Source organism: Capra hircus, chromosome 1, assembly GCF_001704415.2.
Source record: "Capra hircus breed San Clemente chromosome 1, ASM170441v1, whole genome shotgun sequence".
In the NCBI taxonomy this organism is placed as follows: domain Eukaryota; kingdom Metazoa; phylum Chordata; class Mammalia; order Artiodactyla; family Bovidae; genus Capra; species Capra hircus.
The window spans coordinates 64,177,028-64,198,172 of NC_030808.1; the positions used below are offsets into that span (position 1 = coordinate 64,177,028).

General features: G+C 40.4%; 1 protein-coding gene across 2 annotated transcripts in view; it reads left to right on the forward strand.

Annotated features, from left to right (window-relative positions):
• Positions 1-21,145, forward strand: part of MAATS1 (MYCBP associated and testis expressed 1) — an 84,421-nt gene that overhangs the window by 18,033 nt on the left and 45,243 nt on the right. For both annotated transcript variants that reach the window (XM_013962739.2, XM_013962742.2), the window contains 3 exons: positions 11,799-11,980; positions 18,698-18,875; positions 20,736-20,893. In XM_013962739.2, the coding sequence (XP_013818193.1) occupies positions 11,799-11,980; positions 18,698-18,875; positions 20,736-20,893 (518 nt within the window). The remainder of the gene's footprint in view (positions 1-11,798; positions 11,981-18,697; positions 18,876-20,735; positions 20,894-21,145) is intronic.

Here is a 21,145-nt window from a genome sequence, read left to right on the forward strand (position 1 = left end):
TGGCATTGCTCTTCTCTTTGGGATTGGAATGGAAACTGACCTTTTCCAGTCCTGTGGCCCCTGCTGAGTTTTCCAGATTTACCAGCGTATTGAGTGAAGCACTGTTAAAGTGCTGCTAAAGCATCATCTTGGAGGATTTGAAGTAACTCAGCTAGAATTCCATCACCTCCACTCGCTTTATCTGTAGTGATGCTTCCTAAGGTCCGCTTGACTTCACACTCCCGGATGTCTGGCTCTAGGTGAGTGACCATACCATTGTGGTTATCCAGGTCATTAAGACCTTTTTTGTACAGTTCTTCTGTGTATTCTTGCCACCTCTTCTTAATGTCTTCTGCTTCTGTTAGCTCCTTGCTGTTTCTGTCTTATATTGTGCCCATCTTTGCATGAAATGGTCCCTTAGTATCTCCATCTTGAAGAGATCTCTAGTCTTTCTCTTTCTGTTGTTTGCCTCTGTTTCTTTTCATTGTTCATTTAAGAAGGCTTTCTTTTCTCTCCTTACTATTCTCTGGAACTTTGCATTCAGTTGGGTATATCTTTCCCTTTCTCCTTTGCCTTTCGCTGCTCTTTTCCCAGTTATTTGTATGGCCTCTTCAGGCAATCACTTTGCCTTCTTGCATTTCTTTTTCTTGGGGATAGTTCTGGTCACCACCTTCTATAAACAGTGTTCCGAACCTCCATCCATACTTCCTCAGGCACTCTTGTCCACCAGATCTAATCCCTTGAATCTGTTTGTCACCTCCACTGTATAATCATAAGGGATTTGATTTAGGTCATACCTGAATGGCCTAGTAGTTTTCCCTGCTTTCTTCAATTTGAGCCCAGATTTTGTGTAAGGAGCTGATGATCTGAGTCACAATCAACCCCAGATTTTGTTTTGCTGACTGTTTAGAGCTTCTTCTTTGGCTACAAAGAATATAATCAATCTGATTTTGGTATTGACCATCTGGTGATGGCCATGTGTAGAGTCATTTCTTGTGTTGTTGAAAGAGGATGTTTGCTATGACCAGTGTGTTCTTTTGGCAAAGCTCTGTTAGCCTTTGTCCTACTTCATTTTGTATTCCAAGGCCAAACTTGCCTGTTACTCTAGGTGTCTCTTGGCTTCCTATTTTTGCATTCCAGTCCTTGTGATGAAAAGGACATCTTTTTTTGGTGTTAGTTCTAGAAGGACTTCTAGGTCTTCATAAAACTGTTTAACTTCATCTTCTTCAGCATTAGTGGTTGGGGCATAGACTTGGATTACTGTAATGCTGAACGGTTTGCCTTAGAAATGAACCGAGATCATCCTGTAACTTTTGAGATTACCCCCAAGTACTGCATTTCGGATTCTTTTGTTGACTATGAGGGCCACTCCATTCCTTCTAAGGGATTCTTGCCCACCTATAACATGTTGTACATCAACTATATTTCAGTAAAAATGTTAAAAGAAAATAAATGGATAGAGGAAAATATAGCATGCTAACATTAAAAGAAAGCAACAGTAGCTATAATAATTTCAGACAGAGCAGACTTCAAGGAGGAGTATCAGGGATAAAGAGAGGCATTATGTAATGAAAAAGAGGTCAGTTCTCCAAGAAGACATAATAATCCTTAATGTATACATACCTAATGACAGAGTGTCAGACTGCATGTGACAAAAACTAATAGAATTACAAAGTAAATGAATTCACTATCACAGTGGGGGCTTCAATACCCTCATGTAGAAAGTGGATACATCTAACAGGCAGAAAGTCAGTAAGGCCCTAGCATACCACTTATCAGCTGGATATAATTGGTATCTATAGACTACTTATTCAGCAACAATAGAGTATACATTCTTCTGAAGCTGGAACATTCAGCAAGATAAACCACATTCTGGACCATTAAACATACTTTAATAAATGTAAAAAGCACAAAAGTTATACAATGTCTTCTCTCAGATCATAGTGATATTAAACTAGAAATTAAGAACAGGGAGATAACTGAAAACCCCCAAATCTGTTGATATTAAACAATACATTTCTAAATAGCATGGGTTAAAGCAGATGTTTCAAGAGAAATTTTAAAATATTTTAAACTTAATGAAAAACTTATTATGAAAACTTATGGAATGAAACGAAAGCAGTGCTTAGTGGGAAATTTATAGCATTGAATACATGTATTAGAAAAGAAGACAGATTTAAATCAATCATATAAGCTTCCACCTTGAGAAACTAGAAAAAGAAGAGCAAATTACATCCAAAGCAAGCAGAAGAAAATAATAAATCAATGGACTTGACCAAGGAAATTGATAGAAAAAGTAAGTGAAACCAGAGAGTTCTTTGAAAAGCTCACAAAAACTGGTAAGTCTCTAGGGAGACTTAACTAAGAGAAAAAGAGAGAGGGCACAATTTACTAACATCAGAAATGAAAAAGGATCACTACAGATCCTATGGCACTGAACAGATAATGAAGGGATATTGTGAATAACTCTTTGCCTACAATAGAATTGATAATGTAGATGAAAAGGGCTAATTACTTGAAATACAACTTGCCAAAACTCAGAAGAAATAGGAAATCTGAATAGGCCTTAATCTATTAAACTTCTTTGACGTAATAATTAATAGCTTTCTAAAACATAAAGCACCAGGCCCGGAAGGGGTCTCTGGTGATTCTACCAAACATTCAAGGAAGAAATTATACCATTCTCTACAATCTGTTTCAGGTAGTAGAAGCTTACTCATTCTATAAGGCCAGCATTACCCTAATACCAAAATCAGACAAAGACATTAAGAAAGAAAGAAAGAAAGATAGTGCTAAGTCATGTACCTCTCTTGAGATCCCATGAACTATCGTCTGTCCGTGGGATTCTCCAGGCAAGAATACTGGAGTGAGTTGCCATAAAGAAAACTACAAACCAACATCCCTCATAAATGTAGGCTTGGAAATCCTCAACAAAATACTAGCAAATCAAATCCAACAATGTATAATAAGAGTTATACACCACATCCAAGTGGAATTCATCCCAGGCATGCAAGGTGGTACCACATTTTAAAATCAGTTAATGTAATGGATCATGTCAACAGACTGAAAAAGAACATGATCATATTAATAGAGGCAGAAAAACTATTTGACAGTACCCGATACCCTTCATGACAAAAACTCTCGGTTATCTAGAATTAGAGAGGAACATCTTCAACCTTATGAAGAATGTGTACTGAAAACCTACCTCATACTTAATGGTTATTCTGCCATTTTTCTAGATTTTTGAGTTGCACATCAAATCTGGGCTGATCACTCCACACTTACTTAGCCTGCCTGTGAGGTTCATGACAGTTTCCCTAGCCCTGTGATCATCAATGATTTCAAACTCACCAATGCAACCATGCTTCATCATCACAGTTAGAAACCTGGCGATGACTTTGCAGCATGGCCTAATAGGGACCTGGCGTTTGCCTCTCTTTTCAGCATTGTTGATACTCTTGAGGGCGTCAGCCAGGACATTCATGTGCACCATTCTGGCAGCATGGAAAGGTGGTGCAAAGAGCAGTGATAAAACTTTTAGCAGGTGGCATGTTCATCTTTGTAGAAAATCAGAATGAATTGACTTAAAAAAAAATAAGTGGGGTTAATAAGTAAATAAGTGATTATAGCAGGGTTGTAGGATACAAGGTTAGTATACAAAAGTCAGCTGCTTTCCTACATACCTATATAGAACAAGTGGAATTTGAAATATAAAACACAGTGCCATTTAAATTAGCATCAACAACTGAAATACTTAAGTATAAATTTAATAAAATACAAGATCTATTTAAGGAAAACTATGACACTTCAGTGGAATAAATCAAAGAAGAACTATAAATAAGTGGAGAAATATTCCATGGTTGTCGATGGGAAGATTCAGTGGTGTCAGTATGTCAAGTCTTCCCAGTTTGAAGTATAGACTCCATGTAATCTCAACCAAAATTCCTGCAAGTTATTTTGTGGATATTGACAAGGTGATTCTAAAGCTTACCTGAAGAAACAAGAAACCTGAGAATAAGCAGTACAGTATTAGAGAAGGGCAGAGTTGGAGGACTGACACAACATGACTTCAAGCTATTATAATCAAGAAAGGGTGGTGTTGACCTTCCCTGGTAGCTCAGTGGTAAAGCAGCCACCTGCCAGTACAGGAGATACGGGTTTGATCCCTGGTTCTGGGACAATCTCACATGCCATGGAGCAACTAAACTCGTGCACCACAACTAGAGTCTGTGATCTAGAACCTGGGAGCCACAGCTACTGAAGCCCTTGGGCCCTAAGCCCATGCTCCTCAACAAGAGAAGCCACTGCAAGGGAGGCCTGTGCACAACAACTAGAGAGTAGCCCCTGCTTGGTACCACTAGAGGGAAGCCCCCCTAGCAACAAAGATCCCGCACAGCCAAAAATAAATAAATAATTTTTAAAAAAGCTGCGATGTTACGGAAAGAATAGACAGATGAAATAGCCCAGAGATAGACCCATATCCTTATAATCAGCTAATCTTTCACAAAAGAGGAGATGGTTCGATAGCATCACTGACTCAATGGACATGAATGTGAGCAAAGTCCAGGAGGTAGTGAAGGACAAGGAAGCCTGGTGTGCTGCAGTCCATGGGGTCGCAAAGAGTTGGACACGACTTAGTGACTGAATGACAATCTTTGGCAAAAAGAGCAAAGACAATACAATGGAGCAAAGATAGTCTTTTTAACAAGTGATGTTGGAACAACTGGACATCTACATTTAAAAATGAATTTAGATACAACTCTTACACCCTTCACAAAATTAACTTAAAATGGATCACAGACCTCAGTGTAGAATACAAAAATATGAAATTCTTAGATTACATGGGAAAAACCTAGATGGTCTTGGGTAGGGTGATGACTTTTTAGATACAACATCAAAATCATGATCCATTAAAGAAATAATGGGTAATTTGGACTTCATTAAAAAAAGGTCAAAGACCTTAACAGACACCTCACAAAAGAAGATATACAAATGACAAATAAGTAGAAATGCAAATTAAAACAATATACCACTATACAACTGTTAGAATGGCCAAAATCTGGAACACTAACACCACCAAATATTGACCAACAGGAATTTTCATTTTTGATGGAAGTGCAAAATGCTATAGTCACTTCACGTTGTCAGTTTCTTACAAGACTATGCATACTGTATACAATATGGTATTATCTTCTGTTCTGAACGATGCACTTCATGGAAATGAGACATCTGTAAATGACTATCTGGATTGAACTTTAATCCCTATGCACTCAAGACACATTTATTTAATGAGTGAAAATTACTAATACTATTATGACTCATCTGTAGAAATGTTAGTGATTCTAACCTGAATCGTGAATGTTAATGTATTGACACACCAAAATAAAATTTCTCTAAACTCTTAAAAAAAAGTCTATACACATACTCTTAACATATGATTCGGCAGTCCTACTCCTTGGTATTTACCTGAAGGGGTTGAAAACTCATGTCTACACAAAAGCCTGCACACAGATGTTTATAGCAGCTTTATTCATAGTTGCTGAATCATGGAAGCAACCAAAATGACCTTCAGCAGGTGAATGGATAAGTAAACCATGGTACACTGAGACAACAAAATATTATTCAGCACTAAAAAGAAATGAGCTATCAAGTCATGAAAAGACATGGAGGAACCTTAAGTGCATATTGTTAAGAGAAAGAAGCTAATTGAAAGGGCTGCATATGTATGATTCCAACCATATGACATTCTGGAAAAGGTAAAACTATGGAGATGATAAAAAGATTATTGGTTGCCAGGGGGCTGGGGAGAATGGGGAAAGGATGAATAGGAGCACAGAGGATTTAAAGGGAGGGCAAATATACATCATGAGAAATGCTGGACTGGAAGAAACACAAGCTGAAATCAAGATTGCCAGGAGAAATATCAATAACCTCAGATATGCAGATGACACCACCCTTATGGCAGAAAGTGAAGAAGAACTAAAAGCCTCTTGATGAAAGTGAAAGTGGAAAGTGAAAAAGTTGGCCTAAAGCTCAACATTCAGAAAACGAAGATCATGGTATCTGGTCCCATCACTTTATGGGAAATAGATGGGGAAACAGTGTCAGACTTTATTTTTTGGGGCTCCAAAATCACTGCAGATGGTGATTGCAGCCATGAAATTAAAAGACGCTTACTCCTTGGAACAAAAGTTATGACCAACCTAGATAGTATATTCAAAAGCAGAGACATTACTTTGCCGACTAAGGTCCGTCTAGTCAAGGCTATGGTTTTTCCAGTAGTCATGTATGGATGTGAGAGTTGGACTGTGAAGAAGGCTGAGCGCCGAAGAATTGATGCTTTTGAACTGTGGTGTTGGAGAAGACTCTTGAGAGTCCCTTGGACTGCAAGGAGATCCAACCAGTCCATTCTGAAGGAGATCAGCCCTGGGATTTCTTTGGAAGGAATGATGCTAAAGCTGAAACTCCAGTACTTTGGCCACCTCATGCGAAGAGTTGACTCATTGGAAAAGACTTTGACGCTGGGAGGGATTGAGGGCAGGAGAAGAAGGGGACAACCGAGGATGAGATGGCTGGATGGCATCACGGACTCGATGGACGTGAATCTGAGTGGACTTCGGGAGTTGGTGATGGACAGGGAGGCCTGGTGTGCTGCGATTCATGGGTTCGCAATGAGTCGGACACGACTGAGCAACTGAACTGAAATACTCTGCATGTTACTATGTGGTGGATACAGATTATTATACATGTCTATTTCAAATCCTGAAAGATGATGCTGTGAAAGTGCTGCACTCAATATGCCAGCAAATTTGGAAAACTCAGCAGTGGCCACAGGACTGGAAAAGGTCAGTTTTCATTCCAATCCCAAAGAAAGGCAATGCCAAAGAATGATCAAACTACCGCACAATTGCACTCATCTCACATGCTAGTAAAGTAATGCTCAAAATTCTCCAAGCCAGGCTTCAGCAATACGTGAACTGTGAACTTCCTGATGTTCAAGCTGGTTTTAGAAAAGGCAGAGGAACCAGAGATCAAATTACCAACATCTGCTGGATCATGGAAAAAGCAAGAGTTCCAGAAAAACATCTATTTCTGCTTTATTGACTATGCCAAAGCCTTTGACTGTGTGAATCACAATAAACTGTGGATAATTCTTCAGGAGATGGGAATACCAGACCACGTGACCTGCCTCTTGCGAAATCTGTATGCAGGTCAAGAAGCAACAGTTAGAACTGGACATGGAACAACAGACTGGTTCCAAATAGGAAAAGGAGTACATCAAGGCTGTATATTGTCACCCTGCTTATTTAACTTTTATGCAGAGTACATCATGAGAAACGCTGGACTGGAAGAAACACAAGCTGGAATCAAGGTTGCTGGGAGAAATATCAATAACCTCAGATATGCAGATGACACCACCCTTATGGCAGAAAGTGAAGAGGAACTAAAAAGCCTTTTGATGAAAGTGAAAGAGGAAAGTGAAAAAGTTGGCTTAAAACTCAACATTCAGGAAACAAAGATCATGGCATCCGGTCCCATCACTTCATGGGAAATAGATGGGGAAACAGTGGAAACAGTATCAGACTTTATTTTTGGGGGTTCCAAAATCACTGCAGATGGTGACTGCAGCCATGAAATTAAAAGACGCTTACTCCTTGGAAGAAAAGTTATGCCCAACCTAGATAGCACGTTGAAAAGCAGAGACATCTTTGCCAACAAAGGTCCATCTAGTCAAGGCTATGGTTTTCCCTGTGGTCATGTATGGATGTGAGAGTTGGACTGTGAAGAAAGCTGAGCGCTGAAGAATTGATGCTTTTGAACTGTGGTGTTGGAGAAGACTCTTGAGAGTCCCTTGGACTGCAAGGAGATCCAACCAGTCCATTCTGAAGGAGATCAGCCCTGGGATTTCTTTGGAAGGAATGATGCTAAAGCTGAAACTGCAGTACTTTGGCCACCTCATGCAAAGAGTTAACTCGTTAGAAAAGACTGTGATGCTGGGAGGGATTGGGGGCAGGAGGAGAAGGGGACAACAGAGGATGAGATGGCTGGATGGCATCACGGACTCGATGGACGTGAATCTGAGTGGACTCCGGGAGTTGGTGATGGACAGGGAGGCCTGGTGTGCTGAGATTCATGGGGTCGCAAAGAGTCAGACACGACTGAGCAACTGAACTGAACAATGACATGTAAGGATTTGTCTATACCCATGTAATATACGACACCAAGAGTGAACCTTAACAGGGAACTATACTCAATATCTTGTAATAAACTATAATGGAAAATAATCTAAAAGATTATGTGTGTGTATATAAATATATATATATATATAACTGAATCACATTGCTGCGCACCTGAAACATTGTAAGTCAGCTGTGCTTGATTACAGTATATATATTTAAAAAAGAAAAAACTGAACCTTAATGTAAACTGTGTATTTTGGATGACTGTGAAGTGCCAGTGTAGGTACATCAGTTGTAACAAAGGTACCACCTGGTCAGTGATGTTGATGGTGGGTCGGGCTATGCACATGATGGGGAAGGGGTATATGGGAAGTTTTTGTGCCTTCTCAATTTTGCTGTGACTTAAGATTGCTCTAAAAATTGTCTTTAAAAATGCGAACGTTCAATAGAGTTCATAATAACAGAATAAGATTTGCTAGCTTTGTGAAGCTCCTCTTTGTGTGTAGGTTTTTAAGTGTGTATTTATTATTCATTTTTAGTTGAGTGGGTCTTTGTTGCTGTGCTTGCTTTTCTCTAGTTGCAGAGAGCGGGGGCTCTTCTTTGTTGCATTGCAAGGGCTTCTCATTGTGGTGGCTTCTCTTGCTGATGGGCTCTAGGGCACACGGGCTTCAGTTGCAGCGTGTGGGTTCAGTGGTTGCAGTCCCTGAGCTCTAGAGCAAGCCTTAGTGCTTGTGGTACAGGGCTTAGATGCTCCATGGCGTGTGGGATCTTCCTGGACCAGGGATCAAACCTGTGTCTCCTGCACTGGCAGGTAGATTCTTTACCCCTGGACCACCAGGGTAGGCCTGCGTGTAGTTTTGTTGGGACTAGAAGGGGAAAATTAAAAAGACTGTGGGTGTGCAGACAGTGCCTGCTTTGATGGTGGCTGGTATTAGAGGAGGGAGGGTCTAGATGGAGGGTATGGGGCAATAGGAGCTGCTGAAAGGATACCATCCTTAAACAGACTAAGTGAGGCTAAGGATGTGATCCAGGACCAGGCAGAGCTCAAGCCAAGTATGGAGCAGATGTGGGGTCTTTCTGGTGTTGGGTCCTGTTTGAGGTTGGGCAGAGCTGGGAAAGAAGATTTTTTTGCTTGTTCTTTTTCACATTTTACTCTCCCTTGAAACCAACTGAAATGGAGAGAAGAAGAATAGGTTGGAGAAAAATAAGTTAATTAGGAAAGGAACTGTGCTATTAAGTGACACCAGACTTTTGTCCAAGTAGCATTGCTCCTTTGCATCCTCTCCTCAGACCCACGGAGAAGGGTCCCAAGTCAGCAGAAAGCTTTGGCAGAACGATTCCTCAGGCTTTGCCATAATCTTAGCACGTTTAAGCAGATGGGTCAAATGTGAAGCTAATTTGGAAAGCAATAATTTATTCTCTTGATCCAAGCTGATGGTTTTATAATAATATTCATGTGACCTGGGATGATATAAAGGTAATTTAAAGTTATTTCCTCAAGTAGAATTTTTATAGTAGAATACTTTCTGCTGAAAACATAAGAAACTATATATACTTATATTGTCTATTTATGTTAGAAATTAATAGCAACTGCTGAAAAAATGATTTCAGTACCTGTTAGATTTCAACATTAAAATCTGTTTAAAGTACTGTTCCATCACAGGTTGAACTGCAAAATAGACACTTCTTTCCAATTGGCTTGAAATGCATTTTTCTTTGAGCTAAGATGTACATGCTGTGCTCATGTATAAGCACCTCCCATTGCCTTTGACTATTTTTCTTAATGGAAATCTCTTTGTTCCACTATATTTATTTATGTAATTAAATAAATTCTTCTACCAACTAGAAAAAAGATTTATTTTAAATGGAAGTGGTATATATACATATATATATATTTCTTACTTTATAAGTAGTATATGTACAGGTTAAAAAAAGTTAGAAAATTCAAAAGACTATAAACATGAAAAAATTCTCTCTTTAATCATACTATCCAGAAATAATTCGGAGAAGGCAATGGCACCCCACTCCAGTACTCTTGCCTGGAAAATCCCATGGATGGAGGAGCTTGGTGGGCTGCAGTCCATGGACTCGCTAGGAGTTGGACATGACTGAGTGACTTCACTTTCACTTTTCACTTTCATGCATTGGAGAAGGAAATGGCAACCCATTCCAGTGTTCTTGCCTGGAGAATTCCAGGGATGGGGGAGCCTGGTGGGCTGCCATCTATGGGGTTGCACAGAGTCGGACACGACTGAAGCGACTTAGCAGCAGCAGCAGCAGCAGAAATAATTGCTTTTATTATTGTATATCCATTTAGGAATTTTTATGTGCCCAGTAGCACAGTCTATAAAAACATAAAAATGTACTCCTAATGTACATAACTGCTTTATAGTGTTCTTTTTTCTACTTTACATTAGATCATAGACATTTTTGTTCATTCATATAGATTACCTTGTTAATTTTAATAGCTGGATAAAAATTATGGCTATGCCATTTTTTAAACAGTTTTTCTACTTATGGTCAATATTTAGGTTTGTGACTTTTTTAGAGTCACATGAGTAGATTGGGAAAGATTTCCATGAAGTGTTGTTTAGTCAAAAAAGCAACATGAAAAACTGTACTTATAATATGATTTCATGTTAGTCAAACAGTAAAATAAACTGTATTTGTGTCAGTTGTAGAAAATAAGTGTGCAAAAAATAAGGAGGATGTAGTTCAAGGATACATCTGGGGTATATATCCTAGATGGGCTTCCCCGGTGGGAACCCGCCTGCCATTGCAGGAGACTTAAGAGACACAGGTTCAACCCTGGGGTTGGGAAGATCCTAGGTACCAGGTATATAGAAAGGGTACTGTGATGGGTGGAAAAGGAACAAAAAGGGATTGCGGGATGCAAACTCAAAAGTAAAAGAAAACACTGTGCTAGAAGATTAAACCATGTGTGCTACTATACTTTTTGTTAAATTATGGGTAAGGGTAGGCACGTGTTTAAGTGAATTTGTAAGTTTTTCTGTGCTTAAAAATAAAATGAAAAAAAAAGGTGAAAATAATGGATCCAAGGTTGATGCCTAATGACTCCAGATGTAACCACTTTTAAAAATAAAATTAGCCATTAAGTTTTCTACTCTTGACTTTATAAACATGTTTGCATATATCTTTGCACACTCATTGACTTATTCCCCATAATAAATTCCTAGGAGCACAGTTTCTTGGGCAAAAGGGTGTTTTAAGGGTTTGATATATATTTAGTCACTTGTTAGTTAGGTTTACCTGTTTGCATTTTAATCAGCAGTTTATGAGAATGCCTGTTTCTTCACAAGTTCATTAATGCTAAGTACTTTCAATTGTTTAAATCATTGCTTATGTGATATAATTAAATAGCATCCTGCTGTTTTAATTTAATTTTCTTTGATTATGTTATGTTCATTATATTTTCATATGATTGTTAGAAGTTTTACTTTTTGTTTTCTGACTCTCCTTTACTCATTTTTCTGTGGCTATTTAACTGTCTTATTGATTCACAAGTGCATTTTACATAAAGAGACTATTTAACTCTTAATCATATATGTTGCAAAACCTATTGATAGGTATAAAGTGATTATATCAGGTTTCAATTTTTAAAATAATTTTCCCTTTTAGGGCAGATCCGTATACTTTTCCTCCTCCTCCAACTAAGTACCTGCCCCTTCCTTCGAAGTACACGGTGGGCACTCAGACTGATTATCGGGATGCTGAAGTTCAAACAGACCCATATTCTCCAGAATATGTAGTATGTCAGGATTCCATCCCTGAGCTCCTGACCCTGGCTACTCTCACTTGGGGTGAGTTGGAAATTCTTTTGAATATTTGCAGATGACAGTCCTGATGACCACACATGCTATTGAGTTCTTGGAAATGACACAAACAGGCAACTGTGTTTTAAAGTATTGCTGTTTAAAGTGTCTTGCTCAGTAGAGCTACTTCATAGACTCATACACTTTCTGATAGATTTGTTCAAAGAGAGATACGCCATTATCATTGTAAGGACACTTCTTGTCCTTTTTCCCTGAAGTTGAAGTTACATTTAGACTTAATTTTGTGGTTACTTTGCTGACGATTCACCTCCCGCTTCTCACTGTTTCTCTCAGTGAATCAGCTCCTTTTCACTGAGAAATTTATATTCTTTCTTTACACAGAAGTTTTTTTGAGTATATAATACTGAATGCATATTCCAACATGTAATACACATGACATATTCATATTCCAACAAGAAATAATGTTATCTTATAATATACATTATGCATATTGTAAATAAAGCAATAATATGCATTTTGCATTTTCCAACAAGTAATAATATCCTCTTACTTTGCTAAAATATCTTGGGATTTATCAAGGCTCTCTTATACACTTTATTTGATGATTTGGATGATTTCTTTTGATATTGTATCTGAAATGCTCAGAAATTCACTCTCAGAGTATAGAAATTCACTCTGGTCTAGGCCTTTATAATGTGAAACTATAAAAATTAATGAGAAGGGGCCTTTAGAAATTGTTAGAAATTACCTTATTAAACTCATTTGATTGTGCCTAGGAAGCTGAGAACCAGAGACTGATTCCTTAAAGGTCATGGAAATACTTAGTACATTGTAATGATTTTTATTAAAATCATTTTATCAAAATGAGGTTACTTTTGTTTCCCCAATGTAATGAATTGCTGTGATCAAATCTGTGTTAGTAGCAACAAGGATGTTCACGTCTGAGTTCTAGTTTTGATTCTTGTTTCTTGGCTCACTTCTTGGATCCAGATTAAGCATTCTTAACACCCACAGTTTAAAGCAGAGACTCTACCTTAAGTCTAGATGACAGATTCAGAGTATGCTGAAATCTTTCCTTCTCCTTTGAACACACAGAAAACATAATTATGAAAATTAATAACCACACTTAAAATCAAGAAAATCGATCATTTAGCAGTGAAGACTTCTTCCTAAAAGGGAATCTGTGATGATGAGCAGGGACTCTGAATGGTGAGGAGCCAGACCTGAGTTACCTGATTAAACTAAAGGAGGGAGAAACTTCTCTCCTGCCCACAGGTAGGACTGAAGCCCAGTGCTTGCCAGTCTAAGCCAGGTACTCCTACCTGCAGCCTTGAGCTTTACCTCTTGGTGTGGGAAGGGCTTAGCTTTGAGCTGCAGAAGGACTGGGGCCACACCCTCAAAAACAAGAGGTTTAGGTAGGGGCTCAGAAATGCTTCACTTGGTAAAGACCTAATTGGAGCCCTGCCCTGGCAGCTCTGGGGTTGAAGTATCAATAAAAAGCTCCATGAGTCAGGCCTACCTCCTTGTTGGTGAGGCCCTGGGTTAAAGTTTAAATGGAGGCCTACATATTATGTGTGTAGACGTTTAAACATTATAAATCAAGCTACTGTCTTTTAGATACAATACAGTCTATATTTTTCACAAATTTTTATAAAAAGCTGAAAGGACAAGTGCGCACTTGAAGCTCTTAGACTCCTTGGGATTGCACGCTGGCGTGTGGCCGCAGCGGGAGAGGCTGCCTGGTGGCCGGCCCTTTTCTCTGGCTCTGTTCCTCATCATGAGGGCTTGCTGCACATGCCTGTGATTGCCTCTCCTGTCCTGCTCTTCCATTTTCTGTTTAGACATCCTTGCAAACAGCTGCTCTGTGGCCACCCCTTGGGCTTAAGGCTGAACAAACAGCAGCATGTAGTCTGCCCTCAGGAGTCTGAATCCTGCGAAGTGGCCCGTATAGATTTTGGAAGTGGGCATGGGGCCGTTTACGCAAGGAATTCCAGGCTCCCCAAGAGATGGAGTACCTCCAGGTGGGCATTCTGTAGTATCTTTAAAGTGCTGTGGGAAAATAAGCCAAATCTAGAATTCTTCCACTAGCCAAACTCTTACTCAGGAGAGAAGGTGAAATAAAGATACTTTCATAGGACAGAACATTTCATAGGTCTATCTCATAGGATATTGTAAACACTAATTAAATTCATTTATGTAATGTGCTTAGGCCAATGCCTAGTATGGAAATAAGCATTCTATAAATGTTAGCTATTGATCTGAATAAGGTAAGAATAAAAGGACATCGTTGAACATACTTCCAAGTTCAGTCGCTCAGTCATGTCCAACTCTTTGCGGCCCCATGGACCGCCAGGCCTCCCTGTCCCTCACCAACTCCCAGATCTTACTCAAACTCATGGCCATTGAGTCGGTGATGCCATCCAGCTATCTCATCCTCTGTCATCCCCTTCTCCTCCTGCCTTCAATCTTTCCCAGCATCAGGGTCTTTTCCAATCAAGTGGCCAAAATATTGGAGTTTCAGCTTCAACATCAGTCCTTCCAGTGAATATTCAGGATTGATTCCCTTTAGGAAGGACTGGTTGGATCGCCTTGCTGTCCAAGGGACTCTCAAAAGTCTTCTCCAACACCACAGTTCAAAAGCATCAATTCTTCAGCGCTCAGCTTTCTTTATAGTCCAACTCTCATGTCCATACATGACTACTGGAAAAGCATAGCTTTGACTAGATGGACCTTTGTTAGCAAAGTAATGTCTCTGCTTTTGAATATGCTGTCTAGGTTGGTCATAACTTTTCTTCCAAGGAGTAAGTGTTTTTTAATTTCATGGCTGCAATCACCATCAGCATTAATTTTGGAGCACCCAAAAATAAAGTCTGTCACTGTTTCCACTGTTTCGCCATCTATTTCCCATGAAGTGATGGGACCATATGCCATGATCTTAGCTTTCTGAATGTTGAGTTTTAAGCCAGCTTTTTTCATTCTCCTCTTTCACTTTCATCAAGAGGCTCTTTAGTTCTTCTTCACTTTTTGCCGTAAGGGTGGTATCATCTGTGTATTTGAGGTTATTGATATTTCTCCCAGAAGTCTTGATTCTAGACTGTGTTTCATCCAGTCCAGCATTTCTCATGATGTACTCTGCATAAAAGTTGAATAAGCAGGGTGACAATATACAGCCTTGACGTACTCCTTTCCCTATTTGGAACCCGTCTGTTGTTCCATGTCCAATTCTAACTGTTGCTTCTTGACCTGCATACAGACTTCTCAGGAGGCAAGTCAGGTGTTCTGGCATTCCAATCTTTTGAAGAATTTTCCACAGTTTATTGTGATCCACACAGTCAATAAAGCAGAAGTAGATGTTTTTCTGGAACTCTCTTGAAAAGATCTCTAGTCTTTCCCATTCTATTGTTTTCCTCTATTTCTTTGCACTAATCACTGAGGAAGGCTTTCTTATCTCTCCTAGCTATTCTTTGGAACTCTGCTTTCAAATGGGTATATCTTTCCTTTTCTCCTTTGCCTTTCGCTTGTCTTCTTTTCATAGCTGTTTGTAAAGCCTCCTCAGACAACCATTTTGCTTTTTTGTATTTCTTGGGGATGGTCTTGATTCCTGTCTCCTGTACAGTGTCCCGAACCTCCGTCCATAGTTCTTCCGGCACTCTATCAGATCTAATCCCTTGAATCTATTTGTTGCTTCCATTGTATAGTCATTAGGGATTTGATTTAGGTCATACCTGAATCATCTAATGGTTTTTCCCTACTTTCTTCAATTTAAGTTTGAATTTGGCAATAAGGAGTTCATGATCTGAGCCACAGTCAACTCCCAGTCTTGTGTTTGCTGACTGTATAGAGCTTCTTCATCTTTGGCTGCAAAGAATATAATTAATCTGATTTCGGTATGGACCATCTGGTGATGTCCACGTGTAGAGTCTTCTCTTTTGTTGTTGGAAGAGGATGTTTGCTATGACCAGTGCATTCTCTTGGCAAAACCCTGCTTCATTCTGTACTCCAAGGCCCAATTTGCCCATTACTCCAGGTATTTCTTGACTTCCTACTTTTGCATTCCAGTCCCCTATAATGAAAAGGACATCTATTTGGGGTGTTAGTTCCAGAAAGTCTTGTAGGTCTTCATGTATGCATGTGTGCTAAGTCACTTCAGTCATGCCTGACTCTTTGTGACCCTATGGATTGTAGCCTGCCAGGCTATCTTGTCCAAGGGATTCTCTAGCCAAGAATACTTGAGTGGGTTGCCACTCCCTCCTCTGGGGGATCCTCCAGAACCAGGGATCGAACCTTCGTCTCTTGCATCTCCTGCATTGGGAGATGGGTTCTTTACCATTAGCACCACCTGGGAAGCCCATAGGTATTCATAGAACCTTTCAACTCAGCCTCTTTGGCATTAGTGGTTGGGGCATAGACTTGGATTACTATGATGTTGAATGGTTTGCTTTGCAAACAAACTGAGAAAATTCTGTCATTTTTGTGATTGGACCCAAGTGCTGCATTTCAGACTCTTTTGTTGGCTATGAAGACTACTCCATTTCTCCTAAGGGATTCTTGCCCACAGTAGTAGATATAATGGTCTTCTGAATTATTTTTGCCTTTCCTGCCCATTTGAGTTCACTGATTCATAAAATGTTGATGTTTACTCTTGCCATCTCCTGTTTGACCACTTCCAGTTTATCTTGGTTATGGCCTGACATTCCAGGTTCCTGTACAATATTGTTGTTTACAGTATGAGACTTTACTTTCACCACCAGACATCCACAACTGGGCGTCATCTCCACTTTGGCTCAGCCTCTTCATTCCTTCTGGAGCTATTTCTCCGCTCTTCTCCAGCAGCATATTGGACACCTACCAATCCAGGGGGCTCATCTTTCAGTGTCATCTCTTTTTGCCTTTTCATACTGTTCATGGGGTTCTCAGGGCAAGAATGCCGAAGTGGTTTGTCATCTTCTGCAGTGGACCTCGTTTTGTCATATCTCTCTGCCATAACCCGGCAGTCTTGCGTGGTCCTATATGGCATGGTTCAAAGTTTCATTGAGTTCTACAAGGCCACCATTTTGGTTCATTTTCTGTGATTGTGGTTTCCATTCTGTCTGCCCTCTGATGGATGGGAGTGCATGCTTCCTGATGGGAGGGACTGGCTGTGGGGGAAACTAGGTCTTTCTCTGGTGGGCAGGGCCATGCCCAGTATATCTTTAATCCAGTTTTCTGCTGATGGGTGGGGCTGTGCTCCCTCTCCGTAGGTTGGACTAAGGTGGCCCAGTCCTTGAGTTTTCAGGCTCTATGGTGGAGCTATAGGGTCTATGGGAGGGGTAATGGTGACCTCCTCCACAAGGACTCATGCTAGTACATTGTGCCTCCCAGGACTATTGCTGTCAATACCTCTGACCCTGTGGCAGGCCACTGTTGACCTGTGCCTCTGTTGGAGACTCCCAAACACTCATAGGCAAGTCTGGCTCAGTCTCTGTGGGGTCACTGCTCCTTTCTCCTGGGTCCTGGAGCACATATGGTTTTGTCTTTTCCTTCCAACAGTTTATTTCCCCAGTGCTGTGGGAACTTTATAATCAAATCCCACTGAGATTCTTATCATTAATGATAAGGCAAATGGGTTGGGTTTGGGGGAGCTAGGCTGGTGTGGATACTAAGCATCCTGCCCTGCATGGGGCAGGCCCATCCAAAAATTAATTGTTGACCTAATACGGTATTAATAGCATCCTGATTGAGAAATAATTGAGTTAATGCAGTAAAATAAGAGAAGAAAAATTAGGTTTGCGGATTAGAAAGAAGCAAAACTATTTTCACTTGTAGGCAATGCACTCATTTTAAAAATTTTAATGAACTGAACTAAGAATCTCAGTTCAGTAAGGTAGCTTATTGTGATATCTACATATAATTTTACTTCTTCCTTCCCTGGTAGCTGTACAGGAGACACTGGTTCTATCCCTGAGTTGGGAAGATCCCCTGGAGAAGGGCATGGCAACCCGCTCCAGTATTCTTGCCTGGAGAAGGGCATGGCAACCCGCTCCAGTATTCTTGCCTGGAGAATTCTGTGGACAGCCCATGCGATTGCAAGAAGTCAGACATGACTGAGCGACTCACACTTTCACTTTCCGACTTGGATGCATTTTTCTTTATTTCTTTCTCTCTCTCTCTCTGTTTTTCCCCCAATTTCTCTGGTTAGGGTTTCCAGTACTATGTTGAATAGGAGTGGTGAGAGTGTGCACTGTTACCTTGTTCCTGATCTTAGAGAAAAAGCTTTTAACCTTTCACTGTTGAGTATAGTATTAGCTGTGGGATTCTCTGTATAGTTCATTTTTGTTTAATATTTGTTTCTAGAGAGGGAGTATAGTGTATGTAAGACTGCAAGGGCCAGATTGTCATGGGCAAATTATGGGTTTCACCACCTACTAACTATGATCTTCTGCAAGTTATTTTGATATTTCTTTGTATTTCAAAAGATGGATTTTTCCAATACAGAACGTTCCAAGGTGTGATTATTTAGTAATCACCTAATATCTTTAAATACTTCCATGTAAATAAAATGTCTTCCGACTGAGTTGCTAATAAGAAAGAGTGCAGGCACAGATACTATACTCTCAGGCACATGTGGAGACGTATCCCAATATCATTTCATCTTGTCATAACCTTGTTTTTAAAGAGGACAGGAGCTGAGAGGGAGTCAATTAAATACTAGTAGGTATGTGAGTGTGTCTGTGTGTTTATTAAGTGTTCTGCCTCATCCTCTAGGTCGAGGTCTCCCGGCAGGACAAGCTGAAGTAGAGATGATAGAACGTGCCCGGGAGAAGCGTGCTTGGGAAGACACCCTGCCCTCTCTGAGTGACACCTCCCAGTTTGAGAAAAGGAGGCGGATGATGAATGCCATGGAGAGGAAGGAGTGGGCCTTCAGAGAGCAGGAGATTGAGAAGTAGGTTCTCCGTTACCCAGACAATTGCTCCTACACTGATGGGATTACTGTTAATACTTTTAAGCAACAGAGCAAATAGAGTTCCCAAATGTAAGGGTTTAAAAGCAATCCTTAACCTGTAGAGTTAGGAGACTGGGTTTTAGGAGCAATAACTCCATTATTTTTTCTCCAATAATATAAATATATATATAATGCCTTCTTTATGTGTGAAGTTCAATGTGGGACCCAGATTTGAACAACTCCTCACAGCATCTCTCATCTTCTCTTTTCTCTTTAGTAACTTATCTAGACTGTCACAGAATTCCACTGATTTTTGCAAAATGTCTTTCAGACTGACCCTTTCTGTTCTTTACCAGCTCCAGGGTCCCTCGACTTTGACCCTCCTCCTATCCGTCAAACAGCCTCCTGGCTGACCCTGTCTCTTCCCCCTGGTACCGGATTCAGTCAGAACCTCTTGGGTTCTAGCTGCAGCTAATAAGGCATTTATATTTAAAAGACAAATTGTGGAATGTTTCAGTTAAGAGATGACCTCACAGTACATAAGTAACAATATGCTAGGGTATTTCTGGTTGAATTTTTAGACATTTTAACTGATGCATTTTCAGTAATGAGATTATCTCTGAATATGTAGAAATGATGAGGACCAAAAAACTCCAGCTCCTTAGCAAGAAGGGGGGGGGGAATTCTTGAGGTGCCCTTTGTTCCTGTGCTGAGGTGCTTCGTTGCCCACAGCATTGCTGCCAAGCCCCTGACAATGTGCTGTCTCTGCTGAGGCCCCACTTCTCGCTTGTCAGTGTGGCGAACCTCAACCCTTTTGATCCTCAAGTGCCGAGCTAATGGCTACTTTTAAGAAGCCTTTCCCACCACCCCGTTCCTTCCTTCTGATCAACTGGGAATAGCACTGAAAGAGGTGCAGAAGTCTTTTCATTCTCTGCCCTGGGGTTTTGATCCCTGTGTTGTAAATGTTGGCTTATAGGCCTACTTCATTGAAACAGTGCTCCCTGAGACGGTGCATTTTATCTTGTTCACCATTGTTTTATTCCCTGCCTGGCATACGTGTTTGACAAATAAGTGATTGGATAAATTATTATGTAAAATTTTAAGTAAGAGTAAAATGTTCACATCTCCATTTTAGAAAGGAAAATCTTGACCACGACATGGAGCAAAGATTGGAAGGCGGCGAGACTAGACTAACACGTAGAGTCCGAGTCAGGAGAGAGGTGACCAAGACCTGAGCTAGGGGACAGGTGCAAGAAGCGTTTCAGAGGAGGGAAGGAGGTAGGAGAGGGAGTAGGTTTCCGGGGGAATAAAGTGAGTGAGGTTTCTTTGAAGGGATGATTGGAGATTCAAGTAGATGGACGTTCCGGTTCAGAGATATCTGGGCTGAAGCAGATACTTTGAAGTCGTATGTGCACATAAGCAAGGTAGTCCTGGAGAACAGTGAGAAGGTGAGGTAAAGGGAAGTGAAGAATGAATATCCGTATGCGTCAGATGCTGGCATTTTCGCATTCACCCCTTAAGGTAGCATGCCACAACCACGTTTTCTCTCAATCCTCCTGTTCCTTACCTCTCCAGCAATACCTGTCGGCCTGAAACTGTGGACAAACATTTTTCTGTTCATTTAGGCCCTTCTGCCTAGAGATGCACCCATATAATATTCTTCTTATATAAAGCCTATAGAGTGCCTACCCCAACCCCCAACTCATTTTCCACAGTTTTGCCAGAGTGGTCTTTTTAAAATGCATGAATATGGTGCCAGCCTGAAGAGAAGGTCCTATTTATGGCAAATGTTCCCTTTCTTTAATAGAGCATCCTGTTTGAGAGACCATAGGCTTCTTTATGATTGTAATTTGCTTGAAGATTGCAGGAGATTCGCCTGGAAGTTCTAAAAGAGCTGCTGAAGAAGCGTGACGAGAATCAAAAAGAAGTGAACATGGCACGCTTGAATGCCCAGTGGTCTAAACTACAGGAAGCGAAGGAGGCAAAGTTGGCACAGATTCAGCGCAAGCACGTGTCAGGTGATGGTGCAGCACCAGCCCGCAAGGGGTGGAAAAGCTGGCTCCGCTTTGGGTTTTTGGCCAAAGCTGATTTAACTGTGATAGAATTCTTTTTTGGTCCTAGTGTTATTTAACTGATAAGTAACAATATGATAAGGAGATGAGTTATTTCTCAAAAGTAGAAGAGTGGAGGAAAATTCATCACTAAGAAAATCAAGTAATGGTATTCTAACGGGTAGCAGGTGTTGGCATTTATGGAGTGTGTGTGTGTGT